Here is a 23,997-nt window from a genome sequence, read left to right on the forward strand (position 1 = left end):
TGAAAGCCAACTAATGAACACCAAACAATAAAAACAGTACATTCAAAAACCACATTTTTTACTACTAGAGTTTTGTTATGTAGAACTAAATACCTATATATCCAGAATATGATAAATTAAGTGAAAATAAATGCATCAAAGTTTGGTGCTTAAAAGCAGACGTTTATTGGTTTCTAAAAAAAATCAAAAAGTTAAAAATACTGAATAATAATTAGATCATTTATACTTAAAGAAAAATAAATACAAAGACATGGGGTGATGTCACAAGCCAATTTGAATAATCACAAGATGAAGGCTATAGCTTTAAATGCATCTGAATTTACAAGCATATGAAACATAAATAAGTTGATTTTGATTAAGTGACAGAACATTCATTGGAAATAGGTATTACCATATAAAAACAACATAATGACAAAAGTATTTATTGCACTAAGCCCCACACTTAATTTTAGAAATACAAAACATGAATACAAATGAATAGGTATTAGTCAATTGTATAAACAATGAACTAAAATATTTTAAGGATGTTACTTTGGTTAAAAAAAAACAACAAACAAACAATAATGTAAATAAGAAAAAAATTGTGCCTAAATCTTAGTCCTCTGTATCAAATTAAATGATAACATTTGCTTAAAATATTGTTTTTTTTGCAACAAAAAAAAAAACCCAACATACTTGAATACAATTTTTCTTCATTTTTTGTTATCCTTAAAGGATGAATGATAAATTATTTAAAAGTCAACTTGTTATTTTATACATATAGTAGGGTTTACTGTAGGCTATTTTTTAAATGTCCATACACAGGAATGACTAACTTTTCAATTGTTGAATTCTTTAATGTACAATAACTTCATCACAATGCTAACATAAACAAAAAAATGCTTAGTACAAGTTGATTATAAACAGTTCTTGATATATACACCAGATTCAAAAATATGATAAAAAAACAGAGAATACTGTTTCCTTGCAGTCCATGGGGAACATTGTTAACTTTATTCTGTTGAAAGAGTTTATTGTGACAGGCATAATGACTAACCCAGATATGATTTAGTAGTCACTTTGAGTTGGTGAAACTTTTGATAGGTCTACTATTTCCCCCCCAAAAAAAGATTCCACCAATGTCACTACTTCAAACTCAGGACGATCTTTTCCTAAACCTGTTCCAATCATAACAAAGTATAGAGATGCATTATTTTTTAAACAAAAGGAAAAGGCAAAAAGAAACCATTTAAACTAAGAATCTTTTCATCACATGAAAAGCTGTTCACATTTTCAAAAACCAAACACATACAGAAAGTCAGATCTCTTAAAATCTAGAGAATAGAATGGATCATTTCTACAAAATTGGAGCGCTTGCTGTGCTATAGTGTAAAATAGACAGATTATTTGTATTGTAGTCCAAGTATTACTTTTTCTTGGCTTTTGGAGAAGCTGATGAGAACACGCTACTTGCAGCCATCAAGTTTTCTATGTACTGTCCTAGAACTTGATTCTCTGACTTGAGTTTTAGGTTCTCCACTTTGACAGAGTCCACACGAGAAGATAAATCTATTGAGGAACACATTGAATTCATTATATACAAATATTTTACATGTGTATACTAGCAAGAAATATGCATATCCCTTTCATACCATTAAACTATTACACTTCAGGACAGCATTTACTCTAAACTTGAAGTTTATGGTCATACACAAACAAATGCCCCACCCCTACCCTGATGGATTTGCGCATGGGTCCGAATGCAGGTGGACAGACAGGTTTTGACATTTTCACAAATATACTGATATTATTAAGACAGCAGTTCAGATTTTCATTAGGATTATACATATTTTTTATTCTGTTAGTCCATTTTTAATTAAATACAATAAAATAAGAACACTTGTTTTATCTCCACTTGAATAAAAGTTACAGCACAAAATGTCTAGAGCACTTTCATTAAGTCTTTGTTGCTCATTACTTACTCCTAAGTGAATCTATCATTTTATCTCCTGTTGAATGAAAAAAAAAATGCAATGGATGCACAAAAAAGAAATGTCAATTCTTACCATCTAAAGTGTTTTGTCTTTCCAACACCTGGGCGATCAATCTCTGTTTCTCCTCTTCATCATCAGGATTGGCATCTGGATCTAGACCTAGAGAGAAGTGCATTCAAAATAAAACTGTTTGAAATATATATATATACAAAAGTCTATAACAAATGAACTTTTAAACTGATGTATCAATACAATACCAGCTCTTACTTTAAACAACATATTTCCAAATCTAGACATAGAGTAACTATAATTAATTTACAGAGATCAGAGAACTGCTTGAGAGAGCTAGGTTTCTAGTTTTGCAAAAATACAGAAGAGAAACTTTCTGATATAATATTTTCAGAATGGCTTACTGGTCATGTGGTATGCGCTATGGACTATTGTCACCATGGTCCTGGGCTCTAACCCTGCCCACAGCTTTGCGGGACGTTTGTAATGTGATATAATGGTCTTTAATTCTGAAGAGCCATCTAAAACATGCAAAACAAACTTATTTAACTATAATTTATTAATACCTTGATTTTGTTTTATAACAGGTACCAATCAAATCCTAAACCCCCAACTAGTGTTTAAACCCTGAATTTCTAATACATATATGAAATCCTAATCATAAAATATATTTTATTTATAATCTAATGTCAGTTGGTGAAAGACATGAACAACTGCCCATCAAAGAACAAACAAAGAGACTCACAAGATACAATCCAACCCAATTATATATTATTGTGTAGATATCACCCCAGAAACTCCCTATTATAATATAAACAATTAAAACTTACTTATTGGACTTGTTATACCAATAAAATGATCATTTTTACTGTCTCGCCTGTCCTGTTCTCCTAAAACAGAGCAAACAAATGTAAATATAATTATATACAAAATATAATCAATTAACAATGAATCTTGTATAAGTATATATATATTATGGTTTTAAAGTCTTTTTTTTTTTACCTTTGACATGTCTAACAAGTAAAAATAACTTCTTTTTTTTTACAGCAAATGATTATAATTTTAATGATAAAATATGGTTATAGACATGGAGTATTCAATGCTGAGAAAAAAATACATTTAATCGTGTACTAAGTGCTTTGTCAAATTATAAAAAAAAAATGTTTTCAAATAATAACTAGAACACATCATTAATGTAATAGTTTAAATGGGTCACGGGCAATCAATATTTTCATACAATCATAATTTTAATAAATAATTTTGATACCAATTAAAAAAGAAAAAGAAATGTATATTATATATGAGTTAATGTTACTTAATTTTGTTCTTACAAACAGTAATAAAAATGCAACTGGATGTATAAAATATTGCATGATTTTTTTGAAATTAAAGATATTTTTTGATTATTTGAAATCATGTCAGTGATTATTTTCATTCTTATTTTAGGAATTGAATTCTGATCTACCTTTTGAAGCATATCCTTGCCCTACCAGTTGCAACAAAAAAAAAAAAAAAAAAGGTTTGAATTCAATTAATACATGCATGACTTATATTTTTATATTTATATATACTATTAATCTATACTATTCAAGTCAGAACTTCATGGAGGGCAGAACCTGGATGCTGATCTAAAAAAAAAGGCTATCCTATATGCTATAATAGACTTACCCTGATCACTATCACTGGATAAATGAATGTTGCTTAATTCACTGTTTGACATTGTAGGCTACTTTGTGTACTTGTCAATATTTTCATTAAATATTAAAGATTTGAAGCTTCTAGATAGTTAACATGTGCCCAAGGTTATGGCAATAATTGAGGCCTTCTTATTCCAATTTCTAATAAATGTGTGTGTCTTAGTTGCTTTTCAATGCACTTTATTATGCAGAAGCTGGATCTAGGTCTCAGGATGCCTTTACAAAAAAAAAAAGTAAAAAATCAGAAATTACATTGAAGATCTCACTTAAAATTTGCAGTACCAGTACTTCGATGAAATATTCTCACTGCCACTGAACAACAACAAAAAACATAATAAAGAATACAGATTAATTTTTTAAAAAATTTATAGTATAATATAGTATAGTATAGTACAGAGTAGAGTAGAGTAGAGTAGAGTAGAGTAGAGTAGAGTAGAGTAGAGTAGAGTACAGACGTTACTTCAAAAAAGAAGATGATTACATCCTATGCGTCATGCATTTAGTCATGCATATTAACCAATGACCTAAATTCTGCCAAGTCACTAGTTTTCCTGGCTAGCTCAGGCAACTCATTCCATGCTCTAATAGCGCTAAGGAAGAAAGAGCATTCGTACAAATTTGTCCTAGCATATGGAACAAGGAATATGCCTTTATCTTTGTGTCTTTCTGAGTATTTAATTAAATTTTGTTTTTGTATTTGAAGATTTTGGTTCAGTGTTTTATGTATAATTGCTATTTTACTGTTAAGTCTTCTATCCTGAAGGCTTTCTAAATTTAGTGATTTTACTAAACTAAAGGTGTTACTCACGTCGAATGTGAATATTTATTTGTTATGAATCTCACTGCTCTATAATTTTGTTTCTTAATGTTTTCTTGAGTTGAGGGGTCCTAAACTGAGGATGCATTATTATTGGCCTAACCAAGGTTAGATAACATTTTAATTTTATGTTCTTAAATTTGATTTATAGAAATTTCTACTAGAATTTGAGATCTACTAGCTAGATTTATCATATCTAGAATCTCTACTAGTAGTATTAGATCTAGTATTGATCTCATGATCTAGAATCTAGATTCTATAAAGATCCTAGATTCTACATTTAAAAGTACATATATACATACATATATATATTATATATATATAGTGCTTTTTGTGACGGTACACACTGAGTGTGTGTACTGCTATTTTCAACGTGGGGAAAAATATTACTTTTCTTGTATTTTAACGTTTATTATTAATTTATTAGTAGTTAAAAGTTATATTGCAATCCATCACTAAGTGCCGGCACCTATCATTTTACAAAAATAACACTGTAAATATATAATATATATTATAGGCCTATAAATAACACTGCATTACTTATAATAATAAAGACTTATTTAATTTTTATTATACTATAACTCAATCATTCAATGATATGACACGGAAATATGATTATGAGTGATTTATTCACGATAGTGAATGGAAGACAGTCACTGACTCACTGACTTGACTGAGTCTTGACTTGAGTCTTAAATTTAAAACAGTGACAGTCACTCACATTCACATACACTTGAGACACACAATGACAATCACAATGATTCAGTGACAATCCATATAATTTTTAAAGTAAAGCCATAATCATGATAATCCCATATTATGTCAAATTCATAAATGAAACATTGATATTGTCGAATATTGAAATGACACACACTGTCTGTGACACAGTCACAGTGACACCACAGTCACAGTGATTTGAGTATTTTGAGTGATAGTAAATCATAGTTCATAGTCAGATAAATAAGAGTAGAAGAATAGTTTGTTTAGATCTAGACTGTCTAGAGAGAACTATTTTTTTCTAAAAAGTATTGATCTATAGATAATATCTAGATTAACTAGATAATCTAACTAATTATTTTGTAGATCTAAGCTCGTTCTAAAGTATTTACAAAATTAATACTAGACTAGTCAATAGATGTGTTCCATGATTATGTGTATCACGTGACTCTGCATCATAGATAATCGTGTTCACAATTCGTGAATGCGCCGGACATTCGCCGCGGATCCACAGTTTACCTTGGATATGGCCAGCTCTGCAGACGAAAAGGAAAGGGCTTTCTAAAAAAGTAGTCCTAGATGTTTAATAATTTAGTGTTAAATTAGTTGCATGTATAGTGATATGCAAGACGTAGTGAAACATTATTAAACTCTACATTATGCAGTAAGTATTCTAATAGCGCATTTAGAATCTAGAGTAGATCCATTCTTAGATCTAGATTCTAGATAGATCTATATTAAATCTTATCCTTTTTTTTAAGTTTGCCTGTCAATTAAAACGACAATTTAATATTCAATATATTTTTCACTCAGTATAGAGTATAGACTATAGAACTATAGTAGTATAGTACTATAGACTATAGATCTAGCAATTTAATTATTTTTAATTATACTATTAATAGTTTATACTAATCTAGTTTTAAGTTTATAGTTATAACTTATCTACTACCTATAACTAGTTACTAGACTAGACACTGTCACACTAGTATACTAGATCTATAAGCTACTCACTGTATGTGACTGTACACTGTACAGTGTAGTCAGTGTTGTGTAAATAATTAGACTATAATGAGTCTTAGTCAAGTTAGTGTAATGAATGTAATATAGACGTGTAATGAATGTAATATAGACTACTAGACCAATATAATATAGATCTAGGCATCTAGGTATAATTTTAATAAAATAAATGTAGTATCAGTATTATCAGTATAGATCTAGTCATTCTAGTAATCTAGTATTAAGTATATAATATAGAATATAGACTATAAAGTATAATGATTGGTAATAGTTTAGATGCCATAATTAAATAATATACAGATCTAAACACTACAGAGTACAGTATACAACCAGTTCAAGTTATATATAATAATTAAATAATATATTTATATCTGATTATACAATAATCTATGCAGTAGATCTAGATTCTATTAGATCTAGCCTACTATTAATGTAGACTCTAGTCTCTATAATTCTAGATCTAAAGATTATAGACTGTCACTTGTCTAGATCTAGAAAGATTTAGAATCTCAATCTTATGAATCTAGTAATTTAGATCTAATATAAGCCCAGATTCTATTTTTCCAGAGTAGAATATCTAGATCTAGACTAGATTCTAGAAGTTAGATTGATATACTAGACCTAGATCAGGTCTAGATATGACTATATAGGTCTTATATAGGCCTAATATAGATCCTAGTAATCATCTTCTTTTTTGAGGTAACGTCTGTATTATATAAGATAGACAAAAACCAAACCAAATAAAATACTCAGAAAGACACAATGATAAAGGACCGCCGCATTATTGATTATTAAAAGGCACATTCCTCATTCCATATGCTAGGACAAATTGGTAAAAATGCTCCTCCTTCCCATATGTGTATATATCTATATATATATGCGTGTACATAATTAATCTTTTTACTTTCGGACCCATCATTCTTTCAGAAGACATTTATTGTACCCTAGATTAAGTTCTTCCTGGAGTTAGTGGAAAGACTGTAGACACCCTGCCCTTGCCAGCCTGGGGGTCTTCTAAGAGCTTTCCCAGCAGGATAGAGGCGGAATGTCACTGCCAAACACAATTCCTGGTATTTAAAACAAAACAAAAATTCATATTCTGAGGTAGCTACAGTGCATTCTCCTGCTATTAAAAAAGTAAGTTCAAAAACCAAATCTGCTTTTCAGTGCACCTTATTAATGTAGCCCAGCGAATGGTAGAAATTTGTAATCTCTCTTGGCTACACTCATTGAATTTGGTTACTGTAGTTGCTTTAGGGGAAAAGGGAAGCTTTATAGTCAAAACCATCTGTTGAGGTTTTTTTAACAAACTCAAAGCATTTGGTGAAAGCACCATTAGCTACGCTTGTAGAATTTGGTGACTGTAGTTTGCTTTAGAATAATAATGAAGAGGGGGTTTTAATCACAAAGGTTTTTGTATGGGGGTGGGGTAAACGCTAAACCCTCTGGAGGGGGTTTTAACTTAGCCCTCTGGAGTTTTTTTTTTATACACAAAACCCCTCTTGGCTACGCTGATAGAATCTGGTGACTTTTGTATCAATATCACACAACAGTGGATCCCTGGGCACATTGGCATCATGGGAAATGAAAAGGCAGATAAACTATCAAAGGCAGGATCATCTATGGAACAACCAGATAGACCTGTTAAGTACCTCACCCTAATGTCAATGTTAGTCAACAATCACAAAGAGGAGTGGCTCAACCAATGGTCATCAGGAAACACTGGCAGAGCCATGTACAAAGAAATGACTATGCCTAACAAACTGGACAGTATTAACTTCCTCCCCGCAAAGAACAATCTACAATTTTCCAACTAAGAACAGGACACACACCTCTTATAAATTACCATCTAATCAAAATAAATTCCACTCCTCATCTTTTTGTAGACACTGCGCCAGCCTTATGAAAAAGTAAACCATATCCTCTTTGAATGCCCCTTCCTAATCCACCTTAAGCAGACCCTACTTCCACTACTTACTCTTACTTAATCCTGTGTACTCCCAAAGGAGTATAGGGCCGCAACCACACCTCTCCACCGAACTCGGTTCTGAGCAGCTTTCTTCATCTGCTCCCATGTCATTCCAGTACCCTCAGCGTCACTGATGACTGACCTTTTCCAGGTTTGCTTTGGTCTGCCATTTTCCTCTTTCCTTGTGGGTTCCAGTCAAATGCCTGCCTTTGGTAGCTGGTTTTCGCAGGGTGTGCCCTATCTAGCTCCATTTTCGTTTTGTGATGTCTTGGGCTATGGGCTTTTGTCTAGTTCTCTCCCACAAATCGATAGTAGTTATCTTTTCTGGCCACCTAATTCCTAATATCCGGCGTAGGCATCTGTTAACAAAAATCTGGAGCTTTTTCATATTTGTTTTAGTGACTCTCCAAGTTTCCACTACAGCCCAACATAACCAACACCCTGTACGGCAGTGCTGAAAAACTAAAGAAAACACACTATTTTTTCTTGGCACAGTCTGCAAAAGAGCTCAGCAGCAATAAAGCTGACTAGAAGAAGAAGTAGTATGATTTAGTCTTATATTGAATAGGGTGATTTGTTGTCAACAAATTTTTGGAGTAGGGTTTTAATTTCAAAACTCCCTTGGCTACACTCATGGAATTTGGTGACTGTCGTTTGCATTTTTTTTTTACATGAGAGGGGGTTTTAACCTCAAAACCACCTTGAGAGGATTTTAAACTCAAAATCCCCCTGGCTGCAATGGGGCAAGTGATGGTTTAACTTTAAAATCTCACCTAAAATAAACAAAATCAATTTACGCTATAAGGATGTCGTGGTCTTATATATTAAATGTATTAAATGTAGGCCTAAAGCTTAATTTGAAGAGGAAAAAAGAAAAACCGTTTTAAGCAGTGACGTAACTTGACGGAAGCAAGAGGAATTTAAGTGAAGTTCTAGGTCCAAACCAGACGACCCGTTGAGGTCAAAATGGCCGGTATGAACAATATAGAGAGACTTCTGATGGCCCGACAGTTACGCTGAGCGTTTTATGGGAGACGAACGTATACCAAAAGCAGTCTTTTTTTGGCGCGCTAAAAGGTGGTCGACGTAACAGAGGCACCCCACGGAAACGCTTCAAAGACCAGCATAGGCGTCAACTTTCCTTGGCTGACATAGAAGAGAGCACCTGGTTGCATGCGGCCTCAGAACGAGACAGCTGGAGGTCACTCACGAAGGCCGCGGCATACACATTTGAGACCAAAAGAAAATCTGCTGCCGAGGACAAACGCAGACGGCGAAAAGAAAATCTAAATCGACCACCTGCAGACAAAGGTTATGCTTGCCCTGGATGTGGCAAAATATGTAGGTCACAGCTGGGGCTGCGCAGCCACGGGAAATACTGCATTCCTCGCTAATCTTCGGACTCGAAGACAAGCCTTATATATATATAAATGCTAATTTCTGCATGAAAATTTGCTTCACTGTGTTAACGTAATTCAATCACATTTAAGCTTATGTGTATAGTGATCAAGAGCACGTCACTTCTAGGGTGGCCTCTGGACTGCATTGATATTTGTAATCCTGGGAAGCCAAAGAAATGCTCATTATCACTTCATTAACATTTTTCATTGACAGTTTGATTGCCTGATTCAAAAGCTTAGGTAATAATTAGCGAAATGCATTTTTTTGTTTACCTAAATGTGACACTTCGTTTAGTCGGTAATTCGACGGTAATGATATTTTTAAGTACTAATGTTACCTACACAGCTATTACAAAAATTATAAAGACTTTTTCTTAAATATCCCAGAGTATGATTAAATATAAATTTACGCTGGTTTTCTATCTACTAGCTGACCCGTCTTTTATAACTATTTCACGAAATACAGGTAGTGTACATATGAAACTCTCTCTCCTCTTTCTCTGCCCCTCTTCTTCTTCTTCTCTCTTTTTCTCTTTCTTCCTCTCATCAAAGGCGATCAGTTTCATAGAACTTTGCACGTTTTAAAATACATAAGATGTAGTAATTGTAGTCATCCACACAGGCTCCAGTTTGTATATCATGCTCAATATGAAGCCGAGCATTTCTGACTCACCTATGCAGAGGCACGGAAATCCGAAGCCAATGCTCTCAACTCCCTGCATGACAGAAGTGGTCGTCATTGAATACAATAAATGAACCATATGCCTACTATGTCTATTCATCCAATATGTAGCAATACAATACAGTATGTGAAACTCGTCTGATATGCTTAATGCAAAATTTTTGTTAGAGGTTTTAATGAGCAATTATACGCTATTTTATCAAGACTTCCATAACTAAACTAATACGCTCACATAACTTTAAAAAAAAAAACTTGGCTTTGGGATTTTCTTATAGTTAATAGGTAGAGAGAAAATGTGTAATTATAAATGGTTATAAACATAAACTTACTAAAAATTAGAAACTCTGTTAACTCTAAGGCCCATTACTTTGTCTAGTTTACATAATAACTGGACTGCAAGTTATTTTTTCTTTATTGTTTTCTAATATAGGAATCCATAATTTAAAAAAAAAACCATTGCGTTACTTAATAATGAAATATTTCCAAAACAAACTGAGTCAAACACTCAATAGTCTGAAGATTATGTTTTTCATTAAGAAAACTCACATTTATTAAGGACATTATTGTCACAGAAAAAAAAAAAGACAAGTTATGACCTAGTAGGACTACAGTTTCAATTAGTAATCAACACGAATAATTAGATTTAGATAAACACATTTATGGTGCCTTGCTTTTTTTCTTTTTTTTTTTTCCCGTAGGAAGGAACGTCTGTAAATCAAAAAAAGAACATATTACTCGATGACGAGAAGTTTATTTTGTTTTCTTATGGTTTATGGGGGAGGAAAAAAAAGTAATCGATAAATACTTTTGCCTTTTTCTTCGCTCTCAGGTCAAGCTTCTCTGAGCTAATGGAAAAGTGTCACATGGAAGTATCGATACCCACAGTGCCGAGTATTTGAGCCACGATCTGGTGACCGCAGATGGCAGGAAGGCGTCTTTTCCAGCCAGTGGTGACAGGATGTTAGATGAGTGTTTTTGTTACCAGTGTTGGAGTTGAAAGATTTTTTAAGAAAGAGGAAAGATTAAGATCGAGACGTTTTGTGTACGAGATGTACAAGTTCCAGAAGTGTGATGGATAAAACCAACGTCACCTAATCCAATTGATCCGTACTTTGTTCTTACACTCGCTTCCCTTCTGTTGGCCGCCCCCCTAAAAACTGGGCATGCAAGCCTTTTTGGTGTTCAGGGATGTAGCGAAATACAAGTTATTCTATCACCGAAACAGCAAGACAGAACAGGGAACGTTCGAAAGAAGAGAAAAAAAACTTTTTTTCCCCCCACTACATGAGCGTCTGACCTTTTCGGAATGTTGGTAAACATTAACGGCGAGTGTATCTGTCAAGTCTACATTGGCTGGATGCAGGAGGGGCTCGAAGGAGGAGGGTGACACTTGCTGCCGCTGGCCGGTTAGTCATTAGCCGCCAATAACGGAAAATAATACAAGAGACGACTTTGAAACGAGCTAATAAGAGTGTGGGATACAGACCGACTAAACAGCAGCTGTAGTGATGTCCGAAGTGATGACCGGCCGCGCAAGTTTTTTGGACAAGTTAAACGCACAGCTGGACGATGGATGGGAAGCCAAGCTGCAAGCTGACGGCCGGATTTATTACATACAGTGAGTAGAGAAACCTGTGTATGTGTGACTGGCAGTGGGAGAGGATGATTTTTGGAGTGGTTGGGGGGGTGTGGGGTGCGTAAGCATTCACGTGATATGTCTAGTCACTGTGTCTAAAAGGCAGTGGTCTGATTCAAATGTTATATTAGGAGGCTTCCCCCCCCCCCCCCATTTTATAGCTTATTTTACCTTGCAATCGTTTTCCTGTTAATTTTCTGTTAATGACAGTGAGTATACATCGTTGTACTGGCTTGGGAAATAGAGAACACGGTATGTGTCTAGACGGGAAAAGTTCACCCTACTCTGGTCTTGGCTTCTTTTTTTTTTTTTTTAAAGTCACTGTCACCATTTTGACGACATGCACCTATTCCACCTGTCTCTCTGTCTCGCTTACTCAGAGACACACACACACACCAGTCTTTCACTTCAATTTTGATTAAAATAAACGTCTGCGTCTAAGCGACAATAATATATCATATACTACATGTCTTTTGGTGATATAATGTTACTTGATACAAACCCATTTCCTATAAACCCATTTTTTTTAGTACTTTGATCTAGTTTTAATGTATATTACATGTTATGTAAATCTCTGGTCTGTTGACTTTGTAAGTGCGTATAATGTTTCATCTGTTATTCTTTTTCGGTATATGTAAATGAGCTTTGCCACTGAGCTAGAGTCTATATGTTAATCTTCAATTAATTTGTAATGTCTTCCCCTTTTTTTTTTCTGCATGTATTTAGAATACCTAAAGAAACCTTTCTATAAGTCCACTCTTTTAATGAACTTGCAGTCTTATTGTTTCAAGTGCGTGTGTACATATCGTTATACGTTTTAATGTCATATAGAAGCTTTCGAAAGTAATACAAATTGTTATTTTGTTTGTTTTAATCGCGGTCATGAAATACATATAGGCTTAGGTCTGGTTGTATTTTTATTTTGTTTAAAACGAGGCCGTGAATGACATTTTCACGAGGTTTTTCTTTTATCAGTGCCACACAGCAGACGATTAAACTTTGGCAAGTTACAGATAGCCGTGTCTTAGTGTCCACGGGTCAATTTTAAACAGCTTTTTTTATTAATTTAATCCCGTCGTGTTTGATGTAACCACTTTTCTTTTACCGCTCTATTGTGAAGTAGTGTTCTTTATAATGTTAGCGCATCGTACAGGCCCTAACTGACCTTGTTTACATACATACAAAGAATCAGGTTTTAGGTTGAAAGTGTATTCCACTACGCCCCCCCCCTCTGAAAAACAACACATTTCCATGCCTGAGTGTAAGTAGACAGTGCAAAGTCTATTTATTTAAATTACAATCATTTCAAAAAGGTTGGGGTATGGCTGAGCGGTAAAGTGCTTGGCTTCTGAACCGGGTTCGAATCCTGGTGAAGACTTGGAATTTTAATTTCGGGATCTTTGGGCGCCTCTGAGTCCACCCAGCTCTAATGGGTGCCTGACATTAGTCGAGGAGAAGTAAAAGCAGTTGGTCGTTGTGCGGGCAACATGACACCCTCGTTAACTGTAGGCCACAGAAACAGATGACCTTTACATCGTCTGCCCTATAGATCGCAAGGTCTAAAAGGGGAACTTTACTTTTTACAATCATTTAGGTAATTTTATTATTTTAAATTTCGCATGTCTGTTTTTCGGGCACTTCTATGATTACTTGCTTTGAACTAATTGTCTTAAGATTCTGTGTAGCAGCTGTACCTGCACTGGTCAGTATTAGTTATCAGTTGTTGTTTTTTTTCATATAACACACATAAAAAAAATGAAAGTGTATTCGTATGACTTTTATATTATAATGAATTTGCACTGATGGTAAAAGCCATTTCATAATAAAGAATTTGCACTGATGGTAAAAGCCATTTTCATAATAAAGAATTTGCACTGATGGTAAAAGCCATTTCATAATAAAGAATTTGCACTGATGGTAAAAGCCATTTTCATAATAAAGAATTTGCACTGATGGTAAAAGCCATTTCATAATAAAGAATTTGCACTGATGGTAAAAGCCATTTTCATAATAAAGAATTTGCACTGATGGTAAAAGCCATTTCATTATAAAGAATTTGCACTGATGGTAAAAGCCATTTCATAATAAAGAATTTGCACTGATGGTAAAAGCCATTTTCATAATAAAGAATTTGCACTGATGGTAAAAACGCATTTTCATAATAAAGAATTTGCACTGATGGTAAAATCCATTTCATAATAAAGAATTTGCACTGATGGTAAAAGCCATTTTCATGATAAAGAATTTGCACTGATGGTAAAAGCCATTTCATAATAAAGAATTTGCACTGATGGTAAAAGCCATTTCATAATAAAGAATTTGCACTGATGGTAAAAGCCATTTTCATAATAAAGAATTTGCACTGATGGCAAAAGCCATTTTCATAATGCTTAAATATAAGGGAAATAAAAAGAGGAAAAAAAAACATTTTGTTGTTCTAAACTTCCTGACTGCTAACAAAGTCATGTGAATCGGTGTCGTCTTATTACATCGTTCTGTCTCAAATCATTCTTGGGAAACAAAAGAGCTAATTACATTTACATCGTAGGAATGTTTATCCCGTAACTAATAGACGCGAATTCTTACTTGACACCTCGTAGAACCCCCACCCCCCACCCCCCATCCCCACCCAAAAAAAAAAGTTGCTTGTATTTGAGGACAAATATTTGACTATGACTGTACAATTCAGAGTTGTTCCTATTGAGAAGGTAAACGTAAAGTAAACCTTCTCTCTCTTTATGTTTACAAGAAGCTGCCAAACTAGTTGTTCCTATTACAAGTTTGACCTCTTGCGGTGCCATTGCTTCTGAGGCTTTGTTATGCATTGTGGGCTGCAATTTCCTGGCGCCGGATTAGCACGCGCTTTGGACACCTGTGATCTAACGCTTATTTTCTATCTCTCTATTATTTTGTTAAAACTGTTTTCTTTTTAAAGGGTTAAGTCATGGTTAAACAGTTAAGAACACAAATATACTGTAATTTAAAAAAATGGTAAACAAAAGTTCGACGCTGGACAATATTAATGACTGAATGAACATTTCCTTTATTGTCCATGCTCCATAGAAACGTGCAGATGACAACCAATGGTATGATCTACGACAAGAAGCGCCTTTGACCATGCACTAAGAAGGAAACTTTAGTATAATTATTTGGACTTGAGTTGTGAAAATAGCTCTTCCAAAAACATACTCTGGCCGCACATAAATCTTCATTCGAAAGAAAAATAAAAAGCGAATGCCTTTTTTAAAGAGCATAAGATGCTAGTTTTGATCTGATAGACAGTTAATGCTAAAGCGTCTCCCTCCCCACAATGGACACGTCTTCACATATTTTTTGTAGAAATGTCTTAACTAACCCCAATATGTCAGCTGACTCTGACGTCCATTTGCTTGCCCACTCTACCGTCTGAATGTCTGTCCAGTGCCCACCCATCCGCTATGTGTCAGCTAACTCATCCCCCCCCCCCTCCAATCTGTCCCGTCGTATTCATCCACGTGCGCCAACTGTTCATCCTCCTGAATGTTCACATGCTCACATCGTTGCTGGTTTAAACAACTCGTGTTGTATGTATTGGAGGTCTTTATACATGGCGGGAAAACTGTAAATAGCTCGATTTGAGCTGTATCTGTGAATACATTGAAGGACTTATTGATACGCTGTCTAACAAAATGGAAGAATTATTCGACTTTGCTGGATGACTGAGCAGACTTATCGTTCTCTAGCTTTGACATTGTCTCAAGTTTCCTTTCTTGGGCAATGAAATAATTTTTTGGCCATGTTTTTTTCGTCCCATATTTTCTGGCAGATTGGCCATAAAATTTTGTTATATTTAAAAAAAGTTCTGATGGTAAGTTATCACTGCATTGAAAAAAAAAAATGCTTACAGTAAATGTGCTGGGAGTGTCACACTTAAAAAGAAATAATATCCTATTGCAGACCGGTATAAGGTTCTTGTGAGTATTGCGACATTTACGCTGCACATCGCGAAATATCACTATCTTTTATTACACTTTTCTGTGTGAACTGCCAACATTTAAACTAATTGTTGTAGAAACGCAAACATTTAAGGAAACTACTTAATCGCAATTTAGCACATAAAAACTTAAAATTACTAAAAAAAAAATTGAAATTATATATATATATATATAATACTCTGTACAAAAATGTATTTAGACTCCTAATATCCACTTATAATTTCCTTAACTCTTTCTCTCCGTAATTATTTACCACACTCTGGTGGAATCCACGCTGGTATCTCAGTTAGGAGAGAAAGAGTTAACTCCAGGACGTTCACCTTCTTCATCTATCTTAGTCTGTTGAACCGTTGAAGCACCACACAAGATCTGTCAATCGTCTTTCTCCATTCCTCTCTGTCCTTTGCCTTGGATAGAATTGTATTCAATGACATGTGTGTCCATTCTTTGATGTTCTTTCCATCGCTTCTTCTGTCTTCCTCCTCTTCTTCTTCTTCCTAGTACTGTCCTATGAAGGAAGGTCTTTTCGAGTCCTGTGATGCGGCCATAGAGTTTAAGTTAACGTTTTTTGACATTGGTTAGCAGGTCATCGTGGGGTCCAATTGCCGTGTTAATCCTGTTTCTAATCTCTTCTAATCTAATGTTATTTGTCTGTTCAGAGCAAAAAAATGTTAGACGCTTTGTCGGACTCGCGTAGAAAGAAAGAATCGTTTAAATGTAGCAAATCAATAGACCTAGTGTAATTGTTTCGACTCTGTCCTTGAGTATGTGTGTAGGCGGTGTTTAGTGACAAATCTGACTGGGTCACAATCCTGACCCAGGTCGAGACCAGTGGTTCTCATCTTGTGGAATGGAAAGCTATCTTTAGTGCTAACTGAAAGTGTACGGTTACATTGCTAATCAGCTTGTTATTCAGCAGACTTTTTTTGTGGTTAAACATCTAACAAACCCTCTTGTCAACCAAAGTTCTATCAGACAAGAGCATTGAAAACTTTTTTTTTCATCTCCATTATTGACAGGTTGGTCTGGAGAGGAAACGGGTTAGTATTCTGGTATTCTTTAATTCTGGGGTGGCCCTTAAAGGATATAGGAGTTGAAACATAATAAACATTATTGTCAAAAGAAAAACCCTGCCTAGATTAGATGAACACGTACCGTAAGAGTGGGTTGTTTTGTTTGTTATAAGGAACTTAAAGTAGTTATGTAGGTTGTGTTGGGTCGAAGGCTGGGGATTCAAAGTTTATAAAATGTTTTACATGTTTCGGATGTTCCCCTCGGAGTTGCAAATAATGTACTTCCTAGTCCGAACCTCCCGCAGGACGACGGGGGATGGCAGCGGGCAGAGTATGAACCCGGGACCATCGACAATTCCGAACGACAGTCCAGCGCGCCTACCGCACGACCAGGCAGCCACTCTGAACAATATTTTCTGTGTGATTGAGATAACTGGATTAGACTCTAGGTCCTGAGTCTGCTTAACAGTAGACTTATTATGTATATATATATATATATATATATATATATATATATATATATATATATATATATATATATATATATATATATATATATATATATGTCTTGTCAGGACCGGCCTAAGGCATAGGCAAACTAAACAGCCTCCCTATGGCCTCCTATTGAAAAAAAAATGAGAGAAAATATTGTGAAAATTGGATCAGATCTCAAACATAATAGAGCTCTCTGTTTACTAGTCTAGCTCTGTCTCTAGTCTACTACGGAAATTGCGATGTATGAATTTCATTTATTTTTCGATTTAAATATAGACAGGCAGTTGTTGTTTTTTTCGCCTTTTTAAAAAATGTATTTACTTATTTTATTTGGGGCCACCATATTCCCTTCACACAGAGCCTTCACACAGAGCCTTTAATTTTCCAAAAAAAAACCCTGCCCTGGTCATGTTTAGAGAGAGAAAAAATAATGTTTTATGTAGAGTAATGTAATAAGCATGAAAATAACTCTAAAGGAATCTCCACCTCTCTCACTATGTGTTGACAGTCATTATTTTGTTTGAAGATCGCTACCTGCTGTAATGTGTCTCGCACAAGTGTCCCATAAGTTTAATCGATAACGAGCTTGAAAGACAATGAAAGGACACGATTTAAAAAACTTTTGGTTCCATGAAAATCTCCTTCAAAACATTCCATAGCCGGCGATTTAAAATTTAAACCATGCATAACGTCACGTGGGAATCATTTAAAAAAAATACATTCAAGAATGTCAGAACTGGTAATCAATATTTGTTTTTTCGGATATGAAACACTAATAGATTTTCTAGTATTACCCCCGCCCCCTCCTTTTTTCCCCCCTTTTTTTATTTATGTTCTGTCCATCTCTTGTAGGAAAATGAATATTGATAATGAAATAATATTGTTAAAGTGCATGTGTAAAAGCATAGATAAGTGTATGAGAAATATTGATCCCGCCATCACATCTTCCTTTTACCAGCCTGTCTAGACTTAAATTTAATGGTGAAATAATATTTTTCATATCTCTTCTAGTTTTCGAGATCTGAGTGTGACAGACGGACATTTTGCACAAACCTAATAGCGGCTTTTTCCCCTTACGGGGGCCGCTAAAAAAATAATTAAGAAAGCATGTTGATTAGTTCCATACCTAATCCACTGTAATCGTGGATGAGTCGAGCCCATGAATTCCATGATTCACCGTTGTCCTTATAACAAGAGACTAGACATCGTCACATATTTATACTGTTAATTAGATCTAGTAAATGCACATAAAGACTTGAGGTCACCAGATTGGAATGATGACATTTGCGGTTCACCCTGTCCTATTCCAACTTTTTTAAGTATTATCTTTTTTTTAAATTTCTATTGTCTGAAGACATGATCAGCATTTTGCTGTTTGAATCGAAACATTGTTGTGAAAGGGTCTGAAATTGAAAGGAAATATTTACATTACAAGCCTCTTCTCCAACTAACCAATGTCGCCCTTCAAAGGGAATGACTACAGATCTGTGTTTACCTGCCACTGTTTCATTAGTGTCCAAGCTTAGTAGTTGTGTATGGGACATAGCATATCGCTTCATTGTTTTTCATTTGAGGTCAACAGCTTGTGAACGCATTTATTAAAATTGTTTTTTTTCCTGTCATGACAAAATAAATACTAGCAGAGGGGGGTTGGGGTGGAAGAAGCAAAACTTCAACTAATTGGATTTTGTTTAGAATTCAAATAGAATTTTGTTTAGAATTCCAATTGGATTTTGTTTAAAATTCAGATTGGATTTTGTTTAGAATTCAGTCTCATTTCAATTTTAAATCACCCATAATTTGTTTCCCTTAGGATTCAGAATTCATTTTCATTTGAAACTCGCTTCAGGTGTAGCAGTTTGATTTGAGCATGTATAAATGAGGATAATTACCTTTAGTTGTAGATTCTATCTTTATTATGAAGCTGTTGGACAATTCAAGGGAAGCAGACTGTTTGAACGTCGCTTTAGTAGTTTACTTGAGCTAGAGATGTCTGAGTTATAGTGTCGTACTGATCAGGAACGACAACTCATTTGCTCTTGAAAATTAAAAGGGAAGTATTTTTTTAATAGAATCCATGGGTTCCTATCTTCTGATAATTGCTTTCGATGTGAAAATCTCATTTTAATACTCTAAATGTTGACATTTGGTGTCAGAGTGAGAGAATGAATGAAATAAAGAGAATCCAGGAAAGGACATGCTGTTAGAAGGTGAAAGAAATCTTAGAATCCTGAGCTGATGTTTAAAAGTCAGTACTAAGTGTAGTCTTTTTATCAATGGACCTCATTCACCAGCCCGTAAACAAACAATATTGAGCCTCGTGATTCTCTATCTTTTCTATACAAATTACGATCTATTTTTAACCAACAATGGTTATCACGTGACAGTGTTTTCGTTGTTTTATCAATATTATCACGTGACCGTTCCTTTTTTTTTTTTGGTGAATGAGGTCCATTCTTTCTACAACACTTTAAATCAAACCACTGGCAAATTAGATCGTTAGGCTTCTGGATCAATAACGCTGAGATTTCTCACTTTTACCCCGTCCCCACCTTGCAGTATCCACTTTTGAATTGGCGACATAGACATCTGTGTGTGTGTGTGTGTGTGTGATCATCTTTGAACACTTAGAGTTACGTTAATCAGACATGGCTCTAAAGACAGCCTTTCACTCAGAGCGACATGTTTGCTTTATGAAATGCAAAATAAAACAGCTTCTGTTGTTAAATGAGAAACAGTGAGATCAATTTAAATCAATAATAAAACAAAAATAAAGACCATAAAGTATAAAAAATTTGATCTTATAGAAACACTTCAACAATCTAGATGTTCATATTCTCCGTGTTACTACTTAAGCGCTAACAAAAAAAAAAAGGTTACAAGAAAATTAATTTGAAAAAAAAAAGATAGAAGTTTAATATCTGCTTCACGGAGTTTTTTTTCATTCAACACAATGTAACAAAATGATCAATCACTCCTTCACTGTATACATTATGTTTTTATTGGCCTCCTTTAGTCGTAGAACGACTATGGTTCATCTCAGAGCACACTTCCTCATGTGGCTGTGGAGCCCTATTTTGGAGAGACACTCCCGTCCACAAATAGCGCAGGTTAAGGTGGCTTTTGCTTCGGTGGTAGAGGAGCTGGCCTTTTTTCGCATTGTGCGTTTTTCTTCCTGAGCTGAGGCCCATGTCCTTTCGCTGACCATAGCTTTCTTGTCACTGTTTCTCTCCATCTAGTGCGGTCTAGAGCTATGTCTTCCCAATTGTCAGTATTGATGTTCACTGATTTGAGGTCCCGTTTTATTACATCTATGTAACGGAGGTGGGGACGACTATTTTTTCTTGTGCCACTATAAAGTGTGTACATTACAATGACTATAATTAATGGCAATCTCTTCGATTCTGATGTAAACAAAGCCGTTGTCCGCCGGGGGTCTATTTAAGTTTTCTTGACGTCCTCTGCGCTTGTCTCTTACAAGAACTTCTCCTTGGGCCTCAAACGTGTGTCCCGGGGCCTTCGTAAGAGCTCTCCAACTTTCTCTTTCAGATGCCCTGCCTGCTACTTTCCTCTATGCCAGTGAGTGCAAAATTGCGCCTGAATTGATCTTAATAGCGCTTACGGAGAAGGGGTGGGGATCTCTGTTACGCCGTCATCCTTTAAGCTCGCCGAAAAGGAGCGTCTTTGAATGTGGTCGTCCCCCATGCGGGATAGTGTCCAACCCAACGCAATGATTATAAAATAATGTCAGAACAAGCTGAAGGATAAGAAATAATACAGTTCTAATAATTAAATCTAAAACAAAGTTTTGATGCAGAGGCTTTTTTTTTTTTCAGATGTCAGATATGGAACATAAGGATACCTACTTTTTAGTTAGTTCAGCTGGGGAAAAAAAACACTTTTTTTTTTTCTTTTTTTTTTTCTCTCTCTACAACTTGCGCACGATGTATTAGAAGTCTTGTAGTGCGTCAGTTTTTAAGTATGACTGTATTTATAATCTTGTGACTTCTTTGACTACTTTGAACCTTTTTGTATTCCTATAATATCATAACATTAAGTTGATAAGCTGCGGAATGTAGATCCCATGCCGCTTGCCCTTTTGATTGATCAGGAAGGCTTCATTGCGTTCAATCTCATTCTTTGCATTGGAATGTACAAGACGAAGCCAAGTTGACAAGAATGTCGATGATGACAACCTCATGACAGACAGTGTCAGACTGCTTTCACCAGGCATTTAAAAAAAAAAAAACCCACGTAATTGGTACGAACTTTTGGAAATAATTGTTTCATTGACAAAAGAACAAAAATCGATAGCTGTAAATGTGTACTATTGAACAGAGTTATGGTTCCTGTGTAAACAAGTTTTCCTAGTCCTTGTAACTGAAGGGAAAATGGGGTAGACACTCCTAAATGCAGTAAAATCTAAAGCCTGTGTCTATCTGGTAGAGAAGCCATAAAATCGACGCCGTGGAACCTCTAGATCTATGTATTGGGAGTAGATCTATTACAAGTCTGACCCTTTGTTATCAAGCAACACTTGAGCTAGAGTATTTGTAATGTTAGGCCAATTAGTTTCCAGTGAAGTGGTTAGCATGTGCGACAATGTGGAAGATGTACGTCTAAATCCTATACCTGCCTGTATTAAATACCTAGTTGAATTATAAAACAGTAGTCAACACAATTATTTAACACAGTCCTTTGTAGAGGAATGTATATATACCTGGGATTGGGGGGGAGGGGGGGGGGCTATAACAAGCAAAAGAAATAAGAATCCCTTTTTAAAACAAAGCTGCCATTTATCTGAAATCGGCAGGGTTTAGCTCCCATTCTGATATATGACAAAAGTAATTAGTACTAATTAATTAACGATTTTTTTTATTATTGATTCATGTCTTGTCAGGTGCAATGAATAATTGTGCAAAGTTTTAACTTGATCCGAGAATGGGAAGTGGGAGAAAAAACATGTTCAAACTTTTGACCAGGCAGACAGATAGACATACAGACAGAGTGAGGTGATATAAGATTTGTAAAAAAAAATGTCTCAGTTACAGCTTATACGGATTCATTTCCCGTCACAAACTATGTACGTGGAACGCAGCTCTCATATATTGTGTGTGTAATGGTTCAGTCATCTATTCACATTAGTCCCGTAGCTCTAGTCTTGTTTGTTGATTCATTCTTTTCTTTTTTTCGTGTCCAATCTTATCTGCCATCTTTTTTTTATTTTTTAAAGTTTTTTTTTTCTCTCTTAGGTTTCCGTAAGTTCCTTTGAGCCAGTGTTTTCTTATACATCGCTTTAAAAAAAGAACATTGTTGGCACTTGTTACAGCCTGTCAACTTATAACACGCCATCGGATGACCATCTGTACTATACACAGTCACCAACTGAGACTTCTGAAGCGTTCATTAGTTAGAGCTAATCTGTCAGTCTTAAATAGTGTACCAGGGGGGATAGGGGGAGATTCTTGAGGAGCTTGAGCGTGTGTGTTTGTCACACGCTTTGAGTTACACACACACACACACACACACACACACACACACACAGAGAGAGAGAGAGAGAGAGAAAGAGAGAGAGAGAGAGAGCGAGCGCGCGCCAAATACGTTTAAACAGGCTATGAATTTAAAACAAGAACAAAACAGAAGTATGTGAACTGAAAATATGAACAAACAAAAACATATCACCGAGACTTGGAAAAGATGAAAGAAGCGACACATCCCTAAAATAGAACGAGCTATTTTTAGTATTGCTTTATTTAGAAAAGGCATCTGAATAATCGGCTGAGTTGTAGTCGTACATATAGGCATATGAATTATCGGCTAGCTGAGATGCAGTCGTGTATATAGGCATATTAATAATCGGCTGAGTTGTAGTCGTGCATATAGGCATATGAATAATCGGCTGAGTTGTAGTCGTGCATATAGGCATATGAATTATCGGCTAGCTGAGATGTAGTCATGCATATAGGCATATTAATAATCGGCTGAGTTGTAGTCGTGCATATAGGCATATGAATAATCGGCTAGCTTATTTGTAGTCGTGCATATAGGCATATTAATAATCGGCTGAGTTGTAGTCGTGCATATAGGCATATTAATAATCGGCTGAGTTGTAGTCGTACATATAGGCATATGAATAATCGGCTAGCTTATTTGTAGTCGTGTATATAGGCATATTAATAATCGGCTGAGTTGTAGTCGTGCATATAGGCATATTAATAATCGGCTGAGTTGTAGTCGTGCATATAGGCATATTAATAATCGGCTGAGTTGTAGTCGTGCATATAGGCATATTAATAATCGGCTGAGTTGTAGTCGTGCATATAGGCATATGAATAATCGGCTGAGTTGTAGTCGTGCATATAGGCATATGAATACTCGACTTGATTTGTAGTCGTGCATATAGGCATATGAATACTCGACTTGATTTGTAGTCGTGCATATAGGCATATGAATAATCGGCTGAGTTGTAGTCGTGCATATAGGCATATGAATACTCGACTTGATTTGTAGTCGTGCATATAGGCATATGAATACTCGACTTGATTTGTAGTCGTGCATATAGGCATATTAATAATCGGCTGAGTTGTAGTCGTACATA

The 23,997-nt window shown here is 35.2% G+C and overlaps 2 protein-coding genes across 8 annotated transcripts in view; one reads left to right on the forward strand and one right to left on the reverse strand.

Annotated features, from left to right (window-relative positions):
* Positions 1-140: 140 nt before the first annotated feature.
* LOC106060843 (short coiled-coil protein B-like) overlaps positions 141-23,997 on the reverse strand; it is a 47,516-nt gene continuing 23,659 nt past the window's right edge. Inside the window, exons 1-5 of one of the 5 annotated variants that reach the window (XM_013218855.2) lie at positions 5,606-5,710; positions 3,651-3,895; positions 2,813-2,872; positions 2,046-2,132; positions 141-1,548 (exon numbers count right to left, since the gene is read on the reverse strand). In XM_013218855.2, the coding sequence (XP_013074309.1) occupies positions 1,406-1,548; positions 2,046-2,132; positions 2,813-2,872; positions 3,651-3,702 (342 nt within the window). In that variant the 5' untranslated portion in view covers positions 3,703-3,895; positions 5,606-5,710 and the 3' untranslated portion in view covers positions 141-1,405. Of the gene's footprint in view, positions 1,549-2,045; positions 2,133-2,812; positions 2,873-3,447; positions 3,542-3,650; positions 3,896-5,565; positions 5,711-23,997 lie in introns of those variants that run through there. The other 4 variants (XM_013218857.2, XM_013218856.2, XM_056037604.1 and 1 more) reach the window with 4 other exon arrangements.
* The window catches only part of LOC106060842 (uncharacterized), a 149,603-nt gene continuing 131,241 nt past the window's right edge, over positions 5,636-23,997 (forward strand). Inside the window, exons 1-2 of one of the 3 annotated variants that reach the window (XM_056037580.1) lie at positions 5,636-5,877; positions 11,111-11,899. In XM_056037580.1, coding sequence (XP_055893555.1) covers positions 11,790-11,899 — 110 coding nt within the window. In that variant the 5' untranslated portion in view covers positions 5,636-5,877; positions 11,111-11,789. Of the gene's footprint in view, positions 5,878-7,194; positions 7,368-11,110; positions 11,900-23,997 lie in introns of those variants that run through there. The other 2 variants (XM_056037577.1, XM_056037578.1) reach the window with 2 other exon arrangements.

The sequence above is a fragment of the Biomphalaria glabrata genome, chromosome 8 (genome assembly GCF_947242115.1).
Source record: "Biomphalaria glabrata chromosome 8, xgBioGlab47.1, whole genome shotgun sequence".
NCBI lineage: Eukaryota > Metazoa > Mollusca > Gastropoda > Planorbidae > Biomphalaria > Biomphalaria glabrata.